This window comes from Dunckerocampus dactyliophorus, chromosome 10 (genome assembly GCF_027744805.1).
Source record: "Dunckerocampus dactyliophorus isolate RoL2022-P2 chromosome 10, RoL_Ddac_1.1, whole genome shotgun sequence".
Taxonomy (NCBI): domain Eukaryota; kingdom Metazoa; phylum Chordata; class Actinopteri; order Syngnathiformes; family Syngnathidae; genus Dunckerocampus; species Dunckerocampus dactyliophorus.
Genome location: NC_072828.1, coordinates 9,249,116 through 9,274,460, shown reverse-complemented (window position 1 = coordinate 9,274,460; position 25,345 = coordinate 9,249,116). Strand labels below are relative to the sequence as shown.

General features: G+C 45.6%; 1 protein-coding gene across 9 annotated transcripts in view; it reads left to right on the top strand.

Moving 5' to 3' along the window:
- The first annotated feature begins 911 nt into the window (after positions 1 to 911).
- Positions 912 to 25,345, top strand: part of nfia (nuclear factor I/A) — a 55,096-nt gene continuing 30,662 nt past the window's right edge. For 4 of the 9 annotated variants that reach the window (XM_054790904.1, XM_054790903.1, XM_054790900.1 and 1 more), the window contains exons 1-3: positions 912 to 1,109; positions 13,624 to 14,152; positions 22,227 to 22,349. In XM_054790904.1, coding sequence (XP_054646879.1) covers positions 942 to 1,109; positions 13,624 to 14,152; positions 22,227 to 22,349 — 820 coding nt within the window. In that variant the 5' untranslated portion in view covers positions 912 to 941. Of the gene's footprint in view, positions 1,110 to 10,053; positions 10,760 to 13,623; positions 14,153 to 22,226; positions 22,350 to 25,345 lie in introns of those variants that run through there. The other 5 variants (XM_054790906.1, XM_054790901.1, XM_054790902.1 and 2 more) reach the window with 4 other exon arrangements.

The window sequence follows — 25,345 nt, the reverse complement described above, 5'->3', positions numbered from 1 at the left end:
GTACACTATCATTCATTAGTGGTGAGTACCGATACGTCTTATCATTTAAAATGTGTTTTTAAGTGTGTGAGGTATATTTAAGGCTTGCGTTTAGCTTGGTATGGCTTCCTTTGTCGCGAGTGAGCAATGGCAATTAAAGAGAGACGGAGCCGGAGCTAATCTAATAATTACAACATTCACTTTTGTTGCAAATGTTGATCCAAAATCGGAGGAGAACGTCAATGTCAAGCTAGCAAGAGGGTTTGGAGGAGGAAGAGTGGTCAAAAATAGACATTTTTTATGAACGACTCATTTCCTCGCAGGATTTGCTATTCGCGAGGCATAAGCCCCGTCAGTAGCAGGAATCTACTGAAATTCTGAAAACAGCAAGAACATTTACGCAGGAAATACTGTAATAAAGAACGCAGCGTCACTATTACTATTTTAATAGTTTTTGATTTTTGTCATTTTTTGTTTGTTTATTGTTTATGATTTTAGATTTTTTTAAATAATTTTTCCTCTTACATTTCCATTCATGTGAACTGAAGTGTAAAGGTTGTTTAATGTCACTTTGTTAAACATTTTTGAAATCAAATAAATAGTATTAAGTATAAATCATACCATTGCTATAAAATAAATACAAAGATGTCCAGGCTGCGTTCATTTCATTTCGTAAATTACTGTTTTATTTTAACACTCACTGTTGCCGCTAAAATGGAATATTTTGGTCAACAAAATCAGCAGTGAAACGCCTGAAATAATTTCACAGAAAAATAGAACTTATTCTTAGTGTGTGTGTGTGTGTGTGTGTGTGTGTGTGTTTGTGTGGGAGGAGGGCGTTATTGAAAAGGGGGGGGGGGTCCGCACACCTTGCTGAGCAGCTCCCCTCCTCTTCTTCTTCTTCTAGTTCTAGTTCTAGTTCTAGTTGTAGTTGTCCTGGTCGTGGCTCGTGCACGGCCCATATGTTCTGGAGCGGACGTGCACATGTCCTCGTGTCAATCAGGTGTGTGACTTCCGCTGAGCGAGCGCACCACATGAAGCTGACTGACGGCGCCATGGCGGGAAAAAGCGCAGAAGGTTCCATCAAATGGCAGCTGTGCTACGACATCTCAGCCAGAACCTGGTGGATGGTGAGTCAGAACCTTGACTTTTTTCTATTTATCAACAGTAAAAGTTGAGCAAACACGTAGCAAAGTGCCGCTTTGTTCCGCGTGCGCCGGCCGAGTCCAGCAGGTCCATGTCCGCCGGACGGTACCTTGCGCGAGGCTGTCTCAATGGCTGTCTCTGTCTTCTTTAAAAGTGTCTTGTTTTTGTGTTTTGACATTATTAGTTTCGGATTTAAAATCGTTAGCATTATTATTTAGAATCCGGTGTTAATTTAATCATCAAAATAATTATGTAAAGTTGATTTAAATGTGCATTACCATAAAAATCCGTTTTTATACGGCATTAATAAAGTCTAAATTATTTATATTGAAGTGTGGGTGTTTGCGTGAAATATTACAATCAAGTGGAGTTTTATTTTGAAAATGTTCTGTTGTTATCTGACTTTTAAATGACGTTTAATTCATTGTAATGCTCGTGTGTTCGGTTATTACATACAATTCAATTACATTGAAAATACATTTCTTTTAAGCAGACCAAACAGACGTCTCTAAAGCACTTTATTTTGCTGAATTACATGTACTTAATTTGAATTGTCGACATTTTATTTCACCACAACATGAAATTACTTTTAATGTGTGCACCTTTAAATAACAAAGTAATTCTAAAAACAATATTAACAACAGGTAATAATAGGGAATATATAATATTATTATAACAGTATTTCATGGTTTGACAGCAACGTGAAAATGAACATTTTAAAAGGTTTTTATTCACACACACATTTATTACTTAATCTCATGAAAATATTGTACAATGCGCTTTAAAGGAACAAAGCATATTAACTCACTTTAAATTCATCACATTTGAACGCCTTTTATTTCCTGCTTGTGTGCGTGCGTGTGTGCGCGCGCGCGTGCGTCTGTGTTTTTTCACAGTAAATACAAATTTGCGAGACGTTTTGACAACTTTGACACATGAGTTTATTTTACATTTATATTGTCCATCATTAAAAATGTCACATGCAAGGGATGAAGTCATGTGGCAGCAAATTAATTATAATTAGTTACTAAATCGTATTTTTTTCTAAGCAGAAAATGTAATCAGCTTGTGACGATGGTGTGTGTGCATGTGTGTGGTGTCAAGCTGTCAGTCATCGTTTGGCCCCTCCTTCATGCATTCAGGGCCCCCCCCCCATCACCTGATTGGTGAAATTATTTCGTTAACAAAGTTGAATCATGTTGGATCTGATTGGTCGTTGCCTGGTGAGGTGGCAGAACCAAAAAGCTGTACTTTCTTGTCAGAATCCTCTTCATCTTGTTGTGTGGTCATGTGATGTGTAAGCTGTCATGTGATTGGTTGGTGAGTCGCAGGTCGTTGTCATGTTCGAAAGATTAGAGGAGGAAATTGAAGATTTAACTTGTCTGCTGCCCCCCATCCCCAACTGCCTCCCCCAGGCTGTTTTTTTTGTAACCATGACAACCAAGCTTTTTCTTTTTCTTCTGGGCGCACGACCAGCCGTCCAATCAGAGCGTGACTTTCCAGTAGTGAGCCCAGCAGCCGGCGGCCACTGTGAGGTCACTGTGAGGTCACCAACATGGTACCAGAAGCTAAGATAGGCTGTGATGCTGCATTGAAACTACAACTACAACTCCATTGCTAAGATAGGCTAAGATGTTATGCTAAACTCCGATGCTAAGATAGGCTATGATCATAAACTAGACTTCAATGCTAAGCTAAGGCCTGGTGCCAAGCAAGGCTAAGAACACTTTCAAGGGATAGTTCTGATTTTTTGACATGAAGTTGTATGACATCCCCATCAGCAGTGTAGTCCATCAACAGGGACTTACCCCCCCACTTGGTCCCATGAGGACAGTTCCGGTCGGATTTCGGTGATGAGAAACGTCGTTCCGTTTAGTTATTGGGGTTGCTTAAGAAAAGAGTTCGCCTCGTCAAAACAACATGCATTCGAAAGTGTGATACATTTGCATGACAAAAATGCCTCTTCGAAAAAAATCAGACCTCACAAATCGCTCGGCTTTACCTTCTCTGACGTCATATTAATGCTTGCTATCGTCTGTCCATTGCTGTGTGTGTGATGGAGATGCATCCGCTGCAACGTTGCAGCCACCTTGTTTATGTATTCCACAGCGGATGAAGATGGAGGGTCGCAGGCATTTCCATCACACACACAGCAATGGACAACCGGTAGCGAGCATTAATACGACGTCAGAGAAGGTAAAGCCGAGCGATTTGTGAGGTCTGATTTTTTTCGAGGAGGCATTTTTGTCATGCAAATGTACTCTTTCGAACGCATGTTGTTTTGAGAAGCCAAACTCTTTTCTTAAGCCACTCCAATAACTAACCGGAACTACGTTTCTCATCACCGAAATCCAACCAGAACTGGGCTCGCAGGACCAAGTGGGGGGGGTAAGTCCCTGTTGATGGACTACACTGCTGATGGGGATGTCATACAACTTCATGTCAAAAAATCAGAACTATCCCTTAACATTTTCTTCTGTCTTTATTTGAATGTTTCATTAAGTACGTCCTAAACGACCCCTTCTTCCTCCTCATGCTGCTTGATGCCTGCCCCCCCCACGAGAAAGATGGCAAGCAGCCAAGGCAGCTGCTTCTTCTTCTTCGGGCCTTGTTGTTGTTGTTGTTGTTGTTTGCTGACGGCCTGCTGGGAGGACAATAGCATGATGATGATGATGATGATGATGATGATGATGATGATGATGATGATGAAGGTCTTCTTGGTGACTGTACTTGTGGTCCCAATGCTGTCTTTTGAGTGACCTTTGACCTGGTAGGTCACGTGGTGATGTCATGAATCTTTTCCAGTAATGCTTTCATAGTGTTTCATTCAGTAATGAGAACGGCCACTACTTAGCTCGTTAAAGCCCAGCAGCCAGATGTTCCCATTCCCCCCCCCCCCCCCATTAGAATATAGCAGCGTGCATTAGCTGTGCTTACTCTGGGAGGGTGCGACCTCCTACCAGTCCTTGATTAGCGTTAGCACGACAGCGCTAGTTAGCATGTACGCTACAATACGTTAGGAGCACATTGCTTCCAGCTGTCCAGTCGGGGGCTCGCAGCAAGACCACCACACTGTAGTTGACCCCCCAGGGCAGACGAGGACGAGCAGCTGGTAGCAGCATCAAGGGTCACCTGGGCCACTGTGGGAGGGATTATTAGCATCATTAGCATCATTAGCTGCACATATAGCATATGAGGTGAAGGTGTTCTTCACAATGTTTTCCGTTGAAAGCTTGTGTAGATGTCTCTAAAATGTCTCTAGGACAACCCACCCACACCCACCCCCTGTCCCATGCATGACTCCCCCCAGTGTGGGTGACGAGGGTCTGAGTTTTGCCTGATGGCGGTCAGGCCGGGTCTGTGTACAGATGTTCACGGCAGCTTTTGCAGCAGGTCACCTTGAAGAGGCCATGGCATCGTGTACAACTCCCCCCACCCTCGCCCCCACGACTACAGCTGGCTCCCTGCTTAATCCCCCACACATGAGGAAGGGGGGAGGTTTGCAGCGGGGGTCACGCTCATGTGAGACCATGATGGTGTTCTCTGGTCTCCGTGGCGACAGTTTGTCCTGGCGACACCCAATCTGTTTCATTAAAGCTTCCTCTCTGGTTTCACCTGCACGCTTAGGCTCCGCCCACATGCTACACCATTGGTCGCTCTGATAACGACAACAACGTTGCTTATCAAACGTCTTTAAAACCTTTAAACCTAATCTTTTCAGCTAATTAGCACCCTAGTTAGCTCACATTGCAATCGTTGTCAAAGCACATAAACTTAGCTCAAAACTTTGCGAACTGGCTGACTTTTTAGTTGGCAGGTTAGCTCACAAGTTATTTGAGTTGTTCCTAACTAGTTTCTGCTTCAGCTAGCTCACAAATTAGCTTGTGAGTCAGCAGACAAGTTAGCCTGCTAGCTTGCAACACCAGCGAGGCTCATAGCCGGAGGTCCTGGCAGAAAGATCAGCATTACCTTGTTCACGTGTGTAGAGTTAAGCCTTCGTGGAAGTTAGATGGAAACAATTTGGGATGTGCAGATGTGTGACTGATTAGAGCATGGATCCACTTTGGACCTCATGGTCCACACCAGCACCAGGACTACAGCCCAACTGTGGCTTTGGGAAGAAATCCTCCTATTGAGTTTGAAAACATGGAGGTGAGTACTATTTATTCTTAGGCTAGTCAAATAAAGTGGAAAGAGGAGCAGAACCAGACCGGGTCAGACAGGATGTTTTGGTCTCCAAAGAAGCTCTTGATTGCTTCCTGTCGAGCAGGTCAAGGCCAAGCTGGAGATCAGAAGCAACGACAGCGGGCTTACCTTCACACTCACCCTTGACCTCTGCGTGCTCACTGAATGAGGTCATGTGGGTGGGGTCATGAAGTTAGAGGTCACACTCTTCCATGACCTCCGACCCCTACAGCAGTGATGATTCATCACAATTCCCCCCCTATGTTGTCATGGTGTCATGTGACTGCAATGGATACCTGCTCACCTCCCTGAGACCCCCCCCAGTGGGCTGTTGTTCTCCTGCCGCCCCCACCCTGGTGATATAGCACATATTAGCACTTTAGCATGCTCGAGAACATCACATGACTGCAGCTGTGCTCAGTGGGAGATGTTCTCCTCAGAGAGATTCTAGAATTCACTGCTGATATTGTGGTCACCGCTGTGTCGTTTCAGCACAACTAAGTTTTTTTTCCCCTAAAAGCATTTTGGGCACGGTAAGGGTGGGGGGGGCACTAATAAAAGTCAGCAAGTGGGCGGGGCACGGTGGTCTTTATTGGAGCGGCGCCGTAAACAAAGGAAGCACTCTGCTGCTATCTGATCACACGCTTTCTCCTCACGCCAGCAACATGGCGGCTCATTAACGCCCACCATCTGGTCCCGCCTGCGTGCCGCCGCTCAGACGCCATCTTTGAAGGGTCAGAGGTCAACACTGTGACCATCCCATTGCTGTGACATGACATCATCGCTTGTTCAGATGATTGACACTTGACTCGTCACAGCGAACGAGACCGTGATTGGCGGCTGCAAACATGATGAACACAATCTCACAGGACAACACCCCCCTTTCCACCCACCAGGCCCCTTAACCCGTCCTGGGCTGCTGTTATTCCCAGGAAGATGTTGTGTTTAAATGTGATGCTTTTTGCTGTGTGCTGGACATCCTCCCCTCTCCGTCTTCATCCCGCATGACGATGCCTGTGGGGAGCGGCCGGCTGGGTGGGGGTTGCCGGTGTTTGGGGGGGTCTACAGAGCAAACAGCAGCCATGTGCTTCTCGTTAAGCTCTGCGGAAATAAGTTCTGACCCACTTCTTCTCGGGAGGGAACATCTATTTATCCGGCCCACAGGCGGGAATCCCAGCCTGTGTGTGCGTGTGCAGGGAGGATGTGGGAGAGGAGACCACCAGAGACAGGGTGAGTGTGTGAAAGAGGCGCATCAGATGGTCAAGGGGGTAGTAGGAGGATGTTCAAGTGGTAGGGGCTGTAGGATGATGTCATCAGTGTAGTTTGTTGTCTTGTCTACATGTGTAGTTCAACATATGACCTGTGGGGCAACGCTCAGCCATTCGTGTTCACACCTGGACACACTTCTTCTCCCCCCTCCCCATGACATGTGTCACATGAGGACATGTCCTTCATGTTGTCATGTGTTCAGCCTGAGTGTCCTGCCTCAAGGACATGCTGGCCTCTGTGGGGGTTGAGGACGGCGCCCCCTGTGCCCCCGTGGCAGGACGTGAATGGAAGGATCCAGATTTCCTGACAAACATGTCTGGACGCGTGCCCAGGTGCATCGTCCACGCCCTCCATCTTCCCTGGACCTAACCATGAGTAATGGCGCCCCCTACCACCTCCCCCACGTGTCCTACTTCCTCTCCTAGCATCTTTCATCACCCCCGCCATGTTCATCACTCACCTACACACACTCACACACACGTTCACACATGGTGAGCGGTGATGATGGACTTCCTGCGTGTAACAGTTTATTTTCACTTGTTTGTTAAAAAACAGAAAAAACTTTGTTGAGGACTTTAAAGGGGCGTGGTCTCTTCAGTGATGCCTTATGTAGCTATGGTTACATGTAACCGCGTGGTGTTCTTGATTGTGTCTGGTCTGTCTAGCAGCCACTGTTATTGTAATGTATTGGAGCGTAATGTACAGTAATGTAATGTAATAGCAGCAAGTGACCACTAGAGGGAGACATTACACTGAAAATAGAAGCAGTGGCGACCCTCTGTCAACTAGCTTGTATTCTTGTCAACTGTCATTAGTAAATATTTATGTTTAGACATTTTTATATATCGCATTTCTCACACAGAAATGAGTTACAGCAAAGAGCAGCTTTGGACTAAATCTTATTATATTATTATGACTCCCCTGCAGTGCAGTGTGAAGACATGAAAGAGAGTTGGAGGCCCAAAGAGCGATGCATGTTGCAGGGAGATAGCGGCCACCTTGGCGCCGTCTCCTCACGTTAGTCACGCCGCAGGAGACTAGGCCCCGCCCCCCGTAGACAGACACACATGCTACGTAAAGACAAGCTACGTAAAAACCTTGATCACGTAAACAGAGTGTCATCATTGGAAACGAAGGACACTTCTATTTTTATTTTGAAATCCCTGCATCGCCTCCCTGTCACTAAAGGTCGCTGGTCACTTGACAGTAACGTCAACAACCCGCAAATAATGTGAATTATTTTGTTGTTGGAATTGTATCACAATACTTTAGCATGTGTATGTGGTAGTATGTGTGTGTGTGTGTGTCTCCAACTGTGTGGGCACGTTGTTTTTACGTGAACAGCTGGCAGGTGTCCTCTGTTGCGTTCACTCGTGTTCGGGGAGTGACTGCACGTCTGTTACTATTTGTGTGTGTGTTTGTGTGTGTTCTTGCTGGTGGAAGCCTTTGTGTGTCATGCGATCATCAGGCTTGTTAATGTACGCCAGATCACATGACCAGAACTGACTCTACAATAGTTACTCTACAGTGGCACCTCAAAGGTGGAACACGGGTTGTTCAGGGATTATGAAGTGTTTGAGTTTCAAAACAATGTTTTCCACGGGAAATAATCAATAAGTACTGTGGCCATCATAAAAGCTTTATTAAGTGTAAAAAGAAGTGAAGCAGGTTAAAGGTGTGTGTGAGGAACAAGGTGATGAGCATGAAGAGGAAATATCAACACATTGCACACATTCCATCTCCTCTTCTATGGGTATCGTCACACTTTTCCTGTTAGCTTGAAGTCTTAGCTGATGTTTCTTTGAACTCTTTTCCTCCTCGTTTCATTTAAACTGAATGTACACACTTTATTTTGCAATGCGGTTAACTAGTTAGCTGGTTAGCTGGCTAGTTAGTTAACTGGAGTAAATGAGACATGTTTGTTCAGAGGTCACGAAGCTGATTTGAATATTTGTGTCAAACATGAAGACGTGTCACAGTTTGACATGCTGCCATCCTATTGGCTGCTACTCGCTTGATGTTTCTGTGTGAGGACATATGTGATGCACACACACACACAGACTCTCATCAATGAAATTCAGTCGGGGGGTGGGGGGTGTTCCGGCCTCTCCCCGTGCTCTGCCAGGCCATCTGTTCATCACTTCACCACACAACTGCTTCCTGTTTCATCCTCACACACACACACACACACACACGCGCACACACAGTGTGGTGGACTGGTTGAAGTGGACTTCACATGCGCTGATGACATTGTATGTGTGTGTGTGTGTGTGTGTGTTGGTTCTCAGGGGAAGGTGCTGGACCACCAAGCTGATGTGGTCTTGTTTTTAGCCTTTAGCCTTCACACTAACTTGTGTTGAGCTGTCAATCATTTTTGTTCTTATTTAGTTCTTCGTCTTTACTTTTGGACTTGTTTTCGTTTCCTCCTTCCTGACCTTATTTTCTTCCTCCTCCTCCTCGCCCTTGTTTCTTCTCTCTCTCTGGGCGAGCGAGCTTGGCGAGGCTTCAGGCCCGCTGGTTCTGTTGGCGTCGGTCCAGCCTGGCAGCGCCTCAGTGGGAGCAGGTGGAGCCCATCCCCCGTCTCACACAAACACATACACACTTTGTGTATCTTTTTGCCCAAAAGGCTGCCAACATCAGCCCGTCTCCATGGCGACGTCCATGCTCACTTTTTACATTGCTGTGCACATGTGATTGGTTCATGTTGGAGGGTGGGAGTTGCACCGTCAACTCTTCTTCTCCTTTGTTTCTTTGCTTGTTTGTTTGCTGTCACTGCGACGCTTGCAGTTTGTACACATGCTTTCTTTTGAGAAGCTTACCAACTTGTGACTTCGTGACCCATCATTGTTACCGAGAACGAGAATGACGTTGAACTGACAAGCCGCCATCTTGTGTTACCATGCAGGATTCCGTACAGGAAGTTGATGTAATCACGTCCGCACTTTCTTCACTCGCTGCAGCCTCTAAATGGTGTGTGTGCACTTGTGATGTCATTGTGACATGACTGATCACAACAGTTGAGGAAGTGCCTCAACAACAGAAACTGCTATTAAAGTAGTAAATAGTGTCACATGACACAAACAGGAAGTGAAAGTCACATGAGTCCAGGTGGACTGCTGTAATTAGATTACTTCTTCCTTGTCCTGTTGTCCGGTTAGGATTATAAAATGTTCTGTTCATGACATCATCACCCGCTTCCTGTCTGTTAGCCTCGCCCCCTGTGATGTCATCTCTGATTGTATGACCTCAGTAAAAACATGTGAAACACTACTTGTCCCATAATGCACTTGCAAGACTTGCCAGAGGTTAGAAGTCATCAAGGGTCTTCCACTTGTTGACAAAAGAGTGTGTGGTCACCCACAAACACAACAAATCAGAACCAGAACCAGAACCAGAACCAAAAGCAGTTGAGTGGCCTTGGTGTTGTTCTCCAAGTTGAGCAGTCTGCTCGTGCGGCCACAATCACTTAATGCACTCACACGCACGTACACACGCACACCCTAGATCGATAGCCAGCGTGTGATCAGTTCGTGCTGCAGGGCTCGCGCGCGCGCACGGAGGTTTCACTCAGACTGTCCTCTGGCGGAGAGCGGAGGTCTCGGTCTCGGTCCCGGTGTCGGTCCCGGAGCTCGGAGCAGCAGCAGGCAGGACAGGAGAGAGGAGGCGGCGCTCCTCCTATAAATCCTCCGAGCAGTCAGCGGGCGCTCAGAGGCGAGGCGGCCGAGCGGCAGCGCGGCGATCCCGGCTGCCTTCTTCGCTTGCTCCCGCTCTCTCCTGTTTCCCGGGGCTCGGCAGTGCCGCAGGCCGACCACAGCGCACCGCAGGGCGAATAGGCGAGTGGCGGCGGACCGGCGCTTTGACATGCTGGTTCGGGACGTTGTAGAGGTTCGCTCGGTCCCGCCTCAGCGGACTTTCCGTCCTCCTCCGCGACACTTTGGACTTCTCTAACGGGACTTTTTGTCCTGAAGCTGACATGTTTGACGCTGGACGGCCCTGGGCCTCTAACAGGTCCGCAGAGCGCGTGTAAGCCGAGGCGGGGTCAAAGTTCAGCCGAGGTTGGAAATGTGAGAGCTTGGGGGGGGCAACAGGAGGGCTCCACCCCCCCACCAGTTTTTTCTCACGCACATACGAGCACGCGCACAGTGGACCAGACATGTACTCTCCTCTATGTCTCACGCAGGTGAGTGCACGCGCTTCTTCTCACGCACGTCAAACTTTGCTGAAGTTCACGTGCACACACACGCTCCGTTGAAGTTCGGACACGCGCGTCAACTTTGTGTCAAACTTTGCTGACGTGCCGGCCCCCTGATGCGCGTGCGTGTGTACAGCCATTCTTGCGTGTGTAAACGTGCGTGATTGAGACCGCAGACGACCTGCAGTGTGTATGTGTGTATGCGTGTATGTGTGTGTGTGTGCGTAAAGAAATTGAACTTGTCGTTGTGTCCTCTTGTTCGCATTCAGGGTCAAAGGTCAGACTGCAGCATGTTTATTTGCAATAATTAAAATTGCAATTGTGCAATTTAAATGAAATGACATTCATTGAAATATGCCAGCAAGTAATTTTATTTCATTTCAACATTTACAAGTGTGTGTCAAATTCGGCCTGCAGCTGATTTATCACTTATAAAATAGTATTTTCATTTAAATCATAAGCATCCATAAATAGAACATTTGTCATGTTTTTCATGCGATGCCTTTTGAATAATCTGCATGAAGACACTTGTGTGATTATTAATGTGATTAATTATGTGATTATTAATGCAATTAATTTGGGGATTTTTTATGTGAGGATCAGGCAGTAAAAAACAAAAATACAAAACAAATTTCAAATTCACCCCAATGTAGGTTAAAACATACATGAGTTTATTTTTCAAATAATGTATTATTACTCTGTGTTCCTGTTTTAATTGACATCTATGAATATTGACTGTATTACTGTATATATGGATTGAAATTCCACAGCAAGAATCTAATAAGAACATTTAGCATCATGAATTAAAATGTTTGTGTTACAATAAAATGTAAAATGTCAAAGTCAAAGCAGATGAAAATAAATGTTCATCTTTATAAGTAAAAAGAAAAGACTGAGGTGTAAAGAATATGAACGTATATTATTGCTTTTTTTCGTTCTTATTGATTGGCAATAAAAGACTGATGATGTCTTAGTTGTGGGGGTGTAGGCGTGAACTGAAAATAAAAAATAAAAAGTAACAGCAGTCGGGGTGGTGGGTGGGTGGGTGGTTGGGGGGGTTTATGTCCTGTTCTTGTTCTTGGTGGTCCTCAACTCCACTTGGCGTGCACGTTTCGCAGTGTGTCCCCCGTGCAAGCTGCCTGTCTTGCTGTGTGTGTGTTTCATGGGGGCTTACTGCAAAAAAAGAGATGTCCCCATGTATTACTGTTGAATGTGTCATTCATGATGACGAGCAAAGCTGTCTGTTTTCCATCATTCCAGAACATTCTAGAACATCAGATCATCTCCTCATGAGCGTCACATTAGTGAAACTTCATCAAAATGAAGAAAAATGAAGAAGCTGATGACTACATCACAGCATATCATAGCAATGACAGTGGAGTGGTGAAGAGTTCTTTTTAACTTCCTGGTGGCTGTGACATCAGAGCAATGATTAAACGTTTAAGGAAAATACGACCTTTGACCATCTTGCTGAAAGAGTGTTCATGTGACAAATTATTGTAAAAATAGTCTGTTAGTCTGTAATAGTTATTGATAGGATTTGTTCTTATTAAATGGCTGACTCGTTAGAGTGTAGTGTAAAAAGTGATACACTGTAAGGAATGTTGGAATGTTCCTCCGACCAACATCTACAACTGCAGCGCTCACTGGAATGTGTGTGTTTCCTAATGGCCGCCTGAGGACACACACACACACACACACACACGTCTCTTGTGGCGGTGTTTGGGGTCGTCCTGCAGTGAGAACCCGGCGCCGGTGAAGCGGGTCGGGCCGCTGGAGGAGCTTTGAGAGACAAACCCGTCGACTTGGAGCGCCTCCAAGAAGAAACAATGTGTTGTATTCAGGGCCCGCGACCAGGGGGGCTGGGCGGAGGGGGGGGGGGGGGGGGGGGGGGGGGGGGTGTTAGATTAAAGAACGCCGTGCAGCTGGCGCTCTGACGCTTCAAGTTCAAATTTTAATTTAAACAACTGAAGATGGAACACAGAAAAAAAAAGAAACATTTTGTTGCACGTTGCTACAAGTCAATGTTCACATCCTAATAATACAGCAACAATGTTGCCATGCTAATTAATCAATAGGATTGAAAAGGCAAAAGGCTTGACAATGTTCACAGCTGCCCTAAATAAAAACAAGAAATACACACAAGAAGCAATAAAAAAAATCACAAATGGAAAAAAAACCCAAGATGAAAATAAAAAGTGTTAGCGTGCTTATGATTAATTAAGCACAGTAATGAATGAAGGCTGTGTTTGTGACAAGAGCAGGTGCAAGGGCCCCCAAACGACCTGTTGTCTCCAACGTGGCATCTGAACGCGTTCTCGCGTTCGTGTTTGTGCCACCACGCTGTCTAGGGATTGCTTCTTTTCGTCACCTGAATGACGTTTCACCACTTTGTCCTGTTTGCAGTCTGAAGCTATTGAAGACGCAGGCGACCTCCTGACTGGAGAAGCATCAGTAGCAATATGACAAAAACATTCTCATTCAACACCTTTTGTGCTGACTTTACCAGAAGAGCGTTGGTCTGTTTGGCCTCTTAGGGTGTGTTCACATGTCGTGCTTGAGAGATGTGTCTTGGCTGGTACGTGCGGTGCGGTTTGTTTCAGTTGAGCTCCAATGTGAACGCTGCACGGACCAAAGACAGACCTGTGTTAACATGACAGCATGCAGAAATGACCTGTATGTGACAGAAAATAGGTTGGAATTGCTGTCTCTCCGCTCTGCTCTCTTCCTCTGTGTGCATGACAATGCGGCTCTTTAAAAGTATATTTTAGAAGCTTTTGGGAATACTGAGTACCGAATCAATGTGAACGCAGCCTTACAATCATGCTGACTGACGTTGTTGTTGTTCCCAGGATGAGTTCCATCCGTTCATCGAGGCTCTGCTGCCGCACGTGCGCGCCTTCGCCTACACGTGGTTTAACCTGCAGGCCAGGAAGAGGAAGTACTTCAAGAAGCACGAGAAGAGGATGTCCAAAGAGGAGGAACGTGCCGTCAAGGACGAGCTGCTCGGCGAGAAACCCGAAGTCAAACAGAAGTGGGCGTCGCGCCTCTTGGCCAAGCTGCGTAAGGACATCCGGCCTGAGTTCCGCGAGGACTTCGTGCTGACGGTGACAGCCAAGAAGGCGCCGTGCTGCGTGCTGTCCAACCCCGACCAGAAGGGCAAGATGCGACGCATCGACTGCCTGCGTCAGGCTGACAAGGTGTGGCGCCTGGACCTAGTCATGGTCATCCTCTTCAAGGGAATTCCTCTGGAAAGTACAGACGGCGAGCGCCTCGTCAAATCGCCACAATGCGCCAACCCCAGTCTGTGCGTCCAGCCGCATCACATCGGCGTCTCCGTCAAGGAGCTGGACCTCTACCTGGCCTACTTCGTGCACGCAGGTGAGTGCAATCTGGGCAATTTCTTGTTAGCTGTCAAACTTTTGTTAACAGACTTCACAACGTCTTGCAATGTGTTGTTCTGGTCAAGAGGCTAAAGGAAGGGGGCGGGGCAGTTATGTGATTGGCAGATTGATATGACCAATGAGCTGTCAGCTAGTACCGAATACGCCTTTTGTCTTGCACTGGATCTTTTAGAAATTACATCCTGGAAAAGTCATGACATGCGTGCGTGTGCGTGCGTGTGTGTGTGTGGGTGTGTGTGTGAAAGAGACAAGCTTGGAGTCAAAGGTCAACCCCCGTGCCCTCTGCCCCCTCTAATTTATGAGTTGACAAGGGGCAGCGGCCCCAGCGACACACAGCACGTGCTGGGAGGTCAGAGGTTGAGACCTCTATCATGTGACTGTTTGATAGTCTCGCCCCTCATTAGCTCACACACACACACACACACACACACACACACACACACACCCCAACACACACACGCACGCACGCACACACAGAGAACAGAAGAAAAGGTGAAAGGTCAAGTGCTGATCAATGGTTTAAAAGAAAGATGTTAATGACAGCTGATGATATTCATCATGAATGTGCAAGCCACCGCTCACTTCTTGTCGTCAAGGAGGAGTCCTGTGTGTTGTTTGGGACGACTGGTCACGGCTAACGATAGCAAATCTCGTTAAGAGCTCAGAAGGGAGCTGGATCTCTCTCTCACACACACACACACACACGCACGCACGCACACAGACAGACAGACAGAGGGTCATGTTAGGTGACAGGTATTCAGACAACATTGTAAAAAATTCTTGAATGAGGACGCTAAAATGATGAGCTCCATCGTAGCCTGCAGTGTGTGTGTGTGTGTGTGTGTGTGTGTGTGTGTGTGTGTGTGTGTTTTGCACTGAGAAGAACACAACATGGCTGCCATCACGTCATGACGCACTGACTGTGTTGTGGTTCTTGAAGTGCACACACGCACACACACACACACACACGCACAGACACATAGTGTCAATGAGCTGCATGTTCATCCATCAAGTGTCACACAAAGAAAGTTTCTACACCGTCTCGTTGTATGTGTGTTTTTGCTGTTAGCTGATAGAAAGTGAAAACTAGAGATACTCGATATTGTCTTTCTTACCGATACCTGACATACCGATTATGTCCAGGTCTTCATTACAGATACTGAAATCAACTGATAAAGGTATTAGCAGCAGCTCTTCCCTCAAACTAATAAGACAAATACTGTAGCATGCAACGTAAGTTATAGAAAAAGTGTCATATATACTTGAAGCATTTCGTCTAAAAGTCATTTAAAAAATCATGACCAAAAGTCATCTAAAAGAACACAATAAATTCACCGAAGACTCCTTTTATATCAGGGGTGCTCACAGTTTTTCAGCCTGCAAGCTTCTTTTAAAATGACCAAATCCCAAAGATCTGCATCCTACTATCAAAATAGAAAATACATATATTTACTACATTTATAAATATGAGTATTTATACCGTCGTACATGTATATCAGGGTGCACACACTTTTTCAGCATGCAAGTTACAAATTGACATAATCTCTTACTATAAAACATACATATAACAATTTTTTTTCAGCAGTGGGCACATTTTCCAATCAATTCTGAAAAAATAGTGTAACAAACAGAAGTGTAAAAACCATATTTTTATAATGGCTTTCAGGACGCAAAGCAAAGGCATCAAACAAACTGTTTTTTTCTAGATAACTAGCCGCTACAAGTGAATGGACAACTTTTGTTCTAAACATAGGCGTCTTTCCGCTGAGATAGTTTATCCATAATCACAATAATAAAGATGGAAGTTGCATCTCCATGTGTCGCTTGGGACGTCTGTTCACCACTTAATCTTTGCCATGGGGGAGCAGCAGCGAATCAGGAGGGGACACACGGAATAAAAACAGAATTTACTGGAAAGTGACATGTGAATGAAATTATGTCATCGTGAGGAGAGGGAAAGTTCGTGTGGGGAAGTATTTTCCCCGGCAGACCGCTCAATCGTGGTGGAGTCTCGTCACAAAAACCACTAAACATGTCGAAACTGAGGCAAAAAACCTTGGAAACTCCTCTCCTACAGAGCGTGAGTAGAAGCTAGCGGGGTTAGCTTAGTTTAGCACAGCATGCTAGTGCAGCTGTGTGTGTGCGACTCAAGACTGGATGAGTACATTTTCACCGATGTGTCTATGTTTTACCGCTTTAATGTAAGGACCATTTTACAATGCCTGCTGACGACATGCAGGTTCTGAGTGAAAAAAGACGAGAGGCTCGTCTTAACCATAAACCGATATTCTTAACACACACAACACATTTCCGGCCTTCAAAATAAGAGCACTGTTGGCCACATCTTGTCTAATTGTGTGAACAAAATAAGGGTGTCATAAAAATATCTTACATTAGTAACGCGATTGGAATTACATCGGCGACTACATCTTCCTTAATCACAAGCACGGGCATTACAGTTTGTTGAACATTTTGTAGCAATGTGTGCAGAGGCTGGCATCCCATTAGAAAAGTTAGCCAAACTACATCCATTTCTCAATTACTGGACAAAATTGGCCAATGATGTATTGCATCAATAAATGTAAGGATTTTTGCATTTAATTAATGGACTTTTTATTCACTAACCCAAATAGCACACACTCCATGCTGGTAAAGTAAGTGGAAAAGGTAAAAAACAGAATTCTAAAAAATTAAAACAGAAAGAACGGAATTTGGGGAAAAATAAAACGTATTTCATAGAGCCCTATATAATGCTGGCAACGATACAATTTGGAAAGGTACACATTTGTATGTGGCACAAACCTCCGTATAAGAACGAAGCGCAGAGTATGAAACTCTGGACTAGTACAATCAAAAATTATAAACTGGGCTCATTCAACACGTCTCCCGTTGCTTATGAATTTACTGCAGGTACGCTAGATGTGTGTAATTCTGCGTGTGATTCTTCCTGAGGTGTGATATGAGATTAGAAGTATTAAAGAAAGACACCTTACTTACTCCCTCCTCCGAGCACTGTACGGTGGTTTCAAATTGCATATTTCCAAACCGAAGACACAACTTACTTAATATCAGTCAGCCTTGACATTTTTTTTTTTATTTCGCTTGGAGAGGTCGTGGGTCGCCAGTCTGTATTGATGGGGGGACGTGCACAACTGCTTGGCGTGTGTCCAGGAGGTGAAAGACACAAAGAGCTGCTTGTTGTGTTGTGCAGCTGCTGGTCACATGTTCTTAATTATTGACAAGTCAACAATTAGCTGAGCTACTAACTGAATTATTCACGTCTTTCTCTCGTTCGCCACTCGGAGGTGCTGCCAGCGACCATGGCGAGGCGGTGTCATGATTCCTTAGAACCACAATCAGAATCAGCGGTTCAGTGTGGGACTGGGGATGGGCTAGTAGCTATCTTTGACGAGGGATTTTCATAGTCAAACGTGATTTGTTCGCTTTTGTCCATAGTCAAGGAATAGTCAAATGGCACACATCAGATAAGTGCACACAAAAGTAGAACAACATGGCTTGAAAAACAACAACTTGCCAAAACCCTTGTTAGCCTAATTTATTGTATTAAAATGTCGGGATATAAAATGAGGTTGGCCTAACAGCCTTACCTGTTTCATATGATATACTGTTGGATGTTATCATGTGATACGTAAGAAGCTGCCGACACAAGTTGCACTTCACTTTCTGGAGTCATCTTTCACCTTTTCAAAATACTTCCGCAATTTGGAGGATTTTTTAGGAGCCATTATGAGCCAATAAGCCCATTGATGTTGACGGTCTTCCGAGCTTTCAAAGCTAGCGCTCGCCTTAGGTCCTCCTGCACCCCTGCCCAGAGTCAGGACTAAACATGGTGAGCCTGCGTTTCAGTTTTATGCTGCCAAAATCTTGAACATTCTTCCAGAAGATGTGCGACTATCCTCAACTCACAATGTTCAAATCCGGGCTGAAAAGGCTCTACTGTGCGTATGGCAACTGAAAGTATTTTATCTGCACTCTTCACTTATTATTTTTTTGGTTTTATGGAATGATTTCAACATGTTGAGCACACAGTCAGGAGATCTGGAAGATCTGGGTTCTCCGTTGGGCATCTCTGTGTGGAGTTTGCATGTTCTCCCCGTGCATGCGTGGGTTTTTTACGGGCACTCTGGCTTCCTCCTACATTCCAAAAATATGCATGTTAGGTTAATTGGCGACTCTAAATTGTCCATAGGTATGAATGTGAGTGTGAATGGTTGTTTGTCTATATGTGCCCTGCCATTGGCTGGTGACCAGTTCAGGGTGTACCCTGCCCCTCGCCTGAAGTCAGCTGGGATAGGCTCCAGCATACCCCCGTGACCCTAGTGAGGATAGGCGGCATAGAAAATCAATGGATGGATGGAATGATTTTTTTTTTTTTTTTACATTTTATGTAATGATTTCAGAATGATTTTATGTTTTATGGAATGATATTATGAAGTCATTTTATCCTTTTTTTCTGTGAGGCACTTTGAATTACCTTCGGTACAAATTATGCTCTATAAATAAACTTGCCTTACCTTGTTGTGAAGTGGGTGATTAGTCATGCATGGTGAGTATAGTTCTTCTGTTAAACACACACATCATTTTCAGTTCTTTATTAACTCAAATTAGGCTGTTTTTGTATCAAAATAGGCTATTTATAACAAAAACAGACATTTTTTGTAAAAATGTATGCTCAGCAAAAGCCATGGGCACCCTCCAACAGTCATTCCTCATTTATTGCATTTAATTGGCTCCAGACCTGACCATGTTAAGTGAATTTCCGCAAAGTAGGATTCAATATTAATCAATGGAATATTTTCATAGTTAGAGCTTAGGAAACCTATTAATGACCTTCTAAAAACGTTTTTAACCATTAGTAGAGCTCTGTAAACATGAAATAACACCCCTATAGTCACTTTTATACTCGTATAATAAGTTATATGATAAGTATGATAAGTAAGTATGATAAGATATAATAAGACATAATAACTCACACGTTAGCATTGGGAAAGTTGTATTATCTCAAATGTAATGTTGGTTGATCGTTCATAAAAAAAAAAGATTGACATTAGCCTCATCATCCATCCTCACTATGACATTTGTCACTTCATGCCAGTCTGACACGAATCTGGCATACACAGACGTACACTCTGACACTACTGCTAGCCAAAGACGGCCACTGCATAGCAATATACTAACTAGTTAGCCTCCGATTTATTTAGTCTAAACATAAGAATGGGTTTTAAACTGAGTGAGGAAGTAGGACAAAATAGGCAGCCAAAAACCTACCACCTCTACGTGGAATAATAGGCCATAGTCAACCACAAAACAGCGATCATTTATTAATTAAAAAAAAAAAAATGCAATAGAGTGCTGGAGCGATATAGCAAGGGACGACTGTAGTCAGAATGGTACACTCTTGATCACATCACATTTTTATATGATTCAATGGTGAGATTGATAGTTGAATCAGACTCCTCCGAATTGAATCGGCGATTAGTCGACTATTCTGAGACACCCCTAATTTTGAGTACATACGTTAAATTTGTTTACACTGAGAAGTACAGCAAAATGCAGTTCACTGTCACTACCCGGATTTTGCACTCAACACGGTCAAAATGTGCAGTGATGGACACTTACCGCCCTCAATAGTTGCCATCTTGGCTACGTAGCAGAAGGGGAAGGCCTACCAAACAAAAAGCGACGTCGTGATCTCGGCCTCATTTGAGCCGGGGGTACACCAAACGAGAAAAAGTCATAACAAATTAATTTTGAATGATTGTACATTTGAGACGCTGGCGGTTGTTTTATGGGCTGATACAAATGTTGGCAATAATGCTCCATCGAGTGGTTGCAATTCACCATTAAAAAGCGCACTCAAGTAAACTTACTGAAGTATTCCATTTGAGACACAGCACTGGTATTCCCAGACTACGTCCTAGCCCAGTACCAAGTCTGACCTGACATGCACGGAGTGATGTCATCATGGATGGAAATGTGCACGTGCGCATGTGTAGGACAAACAAACAGACGTCCTGCTGATGAACGGGGTTTCCACGGAAGGACAGCAGGGGTCGTCCCCCCGTACGTGCACTTACACACACACACACACGCACGCACACACACGCAGACAGAGTACACGTGCACTGCGGCTTCCCGCTAATGAAATTCCGGCGCTGTCCATTAGACGGATGGAGTGAGCGGAGCTGCTGACTCAGCACAGGTAGGACAGCTCCTCGTCGTAATGGTCCGCAGAGCAATTCATTTGGACCCGCGCTTTACGTCCTCGGGTCAGCGCCGCCTTTCAAGGGTGCAGTTGGGATGTGGGGGAGGGGGGTGTCTATAAGGTAATAGTGTTCATTCTTAAAGAGACGCTCTTCAAAGACGTGTCCTCCAAGTTGGACTTTGTGAGGTTCTGCCTGGCGACTCACTGTAACTCACTGAACCACCTGACCCCCCCCCCAACACACACACACACACACACACACAGACACATACTGCATCAGGCACGAGTGTCCCAGTCCGACAGCCCAGTCCCCCCCAGGTCACTGCAAGAACAATTTAGGCAGTGACAGCCAGTAAACAATGACGAAGTGACGAGGGGTATGCTGACTGGCTGCTTCAACAGCTCAATGTGGGAGGGCGGAGTGTTCTCACCCTGCAGGTGAACACGCCCACTGAGGAGGGGCTGCTCACCTATGACCTCGTTAGCAGAGTCAGTGTTGACTTAGCAAACAGGCCCCGCCTCATGATTCCCCTCTGTGTTTGACTCCGCCCACTAAGCGAAGGCATTTGCGGTCTTCCATCACCATGGCAACAGTCGCTGAGGCTCATGGGTAGTGTAGGACGTCTTCCCACGTCCTCGTCCTCCTCTTCATCCTCCATTGTGAGGTTGCCGTAACAACACCTCCTTGCAGACTCAACAAACTGAGAAACAACAACAAGCAACATCGGCATTAGCATGTCAATGGCTACTTTTTTTTGGGGGGGGGGGGCATGAACGGATGGAAAAAGGGATGAAAGGGGAAGAGAAGGAAGCTGCCTTCCTCATTCCCACATTTGTCTTCCTCCTGGCTTTGACTTTTTGCCTCATTAGCATCTAATTTGCATAACTTGTTGCTGGTCTCCCAACATTGGCCACCACGACGTGGACACTTTTCCTCCGCAGCGCCACCATGCTGACAGAAAAGCCCCACAGGCCTCCACTAAACCACCGATTCAAAAGGTTCAATGTGACAAAATTACACCAGCTGGTCACATGATGCAACACTAGAGGTGGGGCTTGTACGGCTCAGGCTCCACCACTTCAGTGACGTTCCATGAAAAGTTTCATTTCCTCTTTCTGAACCTGACCCCCCCCCCCAACACACACATGCGCCCATCCTGTCCCTCCGTGCTCCCCTCCTTGTTTCTTCCCTCCTCTTTGTGTCCCTCCATCGTTTCCTTTCCTTGTCTCCTTCCTGTCGTCCTGTGTCAGCATGTCCAAGGTCTTTTAGAGAGGGGTTGGACTTAAAGATGTCACCACTGCAATTAGCTGCAGGCTCTATTAACCCCCGCACCCCTCCTCCCCCTGCACTTAAATCACACAGCCATCTTTAAGGTGCTGGTACTCTTTCCTCCTCCTCCTCCTCCTCCTCTTCCTACTCTTCTATCTTCAGTCTCCTCCCTGATCCAACTGGACCAGAACTTTCATTTCATCCCCCCCCCCCCCCCCCCCCCCCCCCCCGCTTACAAAGACTGATTAAAACTTGCTTTGGCACTTTGATAGATTCTTTATTGACTTTTACATTCATCAAACATTCTCTGGCAGGCTGTGTGTGTGTGCGCAGTGACGGCAGTGCTGCAGTGCGCGCAGACACTTAACTGCTAGCATGGTTAGCTTAGCGGCACAGAGCACACGTTGTTCTGAAGACAGTAGATACGTGCAAGTCAGAGCGGCGATGAAGATTAATCTTTCTCTTCAGTATTGTCCAGTCATCTCTCTCTCACTGTGGCACTTGACTCCGCCTCCTGATATTTAATCAGCCATCTTTGTTATGGTGTCCACACAGCAACAAAGCTCCACTCCATCTGGACAGCGGAACGGGGGTGGATTGGGGGGTGTCAACACATGAGACACCTGAGAGCAAGTGGTCATGTGACATCAGAGCAGCGGATGTTTGGAGTTCCTCAAGGTTGTGTTGTTGGACTTTTTCTCTTTCACATCTGCTTCTTTTCGCCCTGTGGTTTGCTGTAGTGCAAACCAGAAGTTGTGTAAATGCTGGCAAACTGTTCACCTATTGAACTTTTTCAGTTTTTAATGGTGCAGTGTACTGCTTTGTGTTTGTGTTCACGCTGGAAGTCGATATCTTTCTGTCCTGCTAACAATCATTCATCATGAATACATGTCACGTCTACATACACACTTTATCACACACATGCTACGTGACACGCTATCTGACTTACTGTGTGTATGTGTGTGTGCGCATGCAGTCTCTCCTGCTGAGCTGTGAAACTTTAGACACAGACGTCATCACACAAACACACACACACACACACACACATGTGAGGACACATGTGCACTCAATAACCTCCATGAGAATATGTACTCGTCCTGCTCGTGCTGCCTAAAAAAGGACAATATGGAGCTGAGCTTCATTCATGCAGACCTCCACCAAAGCCTAATTACATATGACACTGTCATGAGAACATTGACAGAGAGATACTTCCACCCCCATAAAAACAATCATTTAAAAAAGTGAATTCTCATTTTTGTGTATCAGATGAACTCTACTCTTTAGAGCTGTGATTCTGTCATCATGGCAATCACAATAATAGCATCATGAGCGGCTGTGACTGGCTGGCACGAGTCACATGAGTAGGCTGCCTACCGTTGCAGAGGAGGGGGGGGGCAGTGATTGCGTCCATATTGCTTTTAAAGCTCAGCCATAAATGAAAATGTCAGACCGACTACACCGCCTCCATTTTTAAGGAGGACCTGCAGCGCGCTCACTCCGCGGAGAGCACGGGGTGGGTGGGGGTTGGGGGTCATCCAAACAGGGCAGAGTGAGTCCTCATCTCAATGTTGTTTATGTGGAACAATCTTTGTTGTGTTGGGTCAGGGGCCTTTCTTGGGGGGGCGGTGCTGGAGGCAGCAGATCATAGCTGGGGGGCGGGGTAAGGAAGCATCCAGACAGAGGAAGTTGTTGTCAATAAAGAAGAGTGTTTAGCCAGGAGGGGGAGGGGGGCAGGAGGGCAAACCCGGGGGAAGATGTAAGCTGACAGACACAGGAAGTAGACCACCATTATACCCCCACGACCCCCCCCACCTCCCTAAATCCCACTGCCTACAGCATACTGCCCCCACCCTCTTTAAGAAAGCTTTCTCTCATCCCTGTGAGGCCGTAAGGATGAAGGAATTCTTCTGCACTTTCTTCCTGGGGGGCGCTCCCTCCTCCTTTTCCTTAAAATTGTGATGCTTCTCTGCAGTTCAACTGTGTGTGTGTGTGTGTGTGTGTGTTGGGGGAGTGGGTGCTTTGGCCCCCACAACAATAAAAAAGGACTAGTTCTTTGACGGGGGGGTGCATGTTGGACACGTGAGAATGGAACGCGGGGTTGTTTTGTAAAATATTGGTCTGGTCTCTAAGTGTGCACGTGTGTGTCTTAACTTCCTGACTCTCAGCCAATCGTGTGTGTGTCAGTATGTGTGTGCATGTGTGCGCACCAGCAGCTGACTGCATGGCAGCTTAATGACACTATTGACTGACACACACAAACACACACACAAAATTGTGTTAGAAGTGAAAGTGAAAGAGAGAAGAAGCGAGGTGCGCGAGGCACCAAAGTGGGAGGTGACACGTCCCAGACCTCCTGTGGTGTGGCGAGCGAGGATCAATGTGACCACAGCAGGCGGCCATGTTTGTGAACAGGAAGTGAAAAAAAAAAAACAGAAGGGGGGTTGGTGGGGAGGAACTAGTTTGTCCTGTGTTTACAGATCAATATGTTTGCTATGTGGCTAATTAGCTGCTGTACATCTGACCACTACTGACCCACATTGTTCTGTTGGGGAGGGTCACATGGGGGTTGAGCTGCTCGCTTAGATGTGTGTGTCTGTGTGTAGTGATCTGATGAACAAAGTCGTGTGAGGTGACAGCAGAGTGACTTTACCTCGTTAACACCTTGTTAGCGTCAGCAATCCTCATTAAATCTCATTAAACTATGACATCATGTTGTCTACAAACATCAACATTATTATTATCTGCTTCATTACGAACATGAAGGTCAGAGGTCATAAGTGGTCTGATGAAAGATGGAGGTGACCTCGGGTGACCTCAGTTTCAGGTGTACAGATGGTTTTTACTTTCACGTCGCCATGTTTTCAGGCCGCAAATCCGCTTTGGCGTCAATCTGCCACGATGTCGCACGCCATCAGTCTGCTGGCGGTCACCTGACTAACTGGACCGAGACAGAGTCGTTTGCTTCTTCCTGCGTCACGGGGTGTGTTCAATTGGACCTGACCTGATCCTTCTCAGAGTGGCTGATCCCTTCCCATGTCCTCGTATGGCACACATGTACGCGCGCGCACGTTGGACAGGAAGCTGGCAAACTGGACTACAAGGAGAACTTGATCACTTCCTGTTTATCTCCTAAAACTTTAATTCAATAGGGAAATAAGTATTTTATCCCTTGCTGATTTACTAAGTTTATCGTCTTACAAAGGCATGAACAGTCCAGAAATGAGTTTGTATTGGATCGAGAGAAATAAGTAATTGATCCCAATGCAAAACATGGCCCAGTCCTTGGTGGAGAAACCCTTGTTTGCAAGCACAGAATTACTACTATCTTGTACTTCTTTCATTTAGAAATTATTGTGGTCTCTTTCTCACCGAGCTTCTTCTTGATGATGTCATAGTCCATTCCAGTCTTGTCCCTGAGGTCCTTTGACCGCTCTTTGGTCTTGCCCATGGTGGTGGAGTGATGTTTGAATAGAAGAGACTGTTTCTGTAACAGGTGTCTTTTATCCACATAACGAGTATAGGGGGACACGACTAGTTTGTGTTCTTGGTGGGCACATAACCGGTCCTTGGGGGTCAGAATTATTGCTGGTTGGTTTGGGATCAAATACTTATTTCCCGCAATAAAATACAAATTAATGTTTAACCTTTATTTAAATGTTATTTTTCTGGATTTT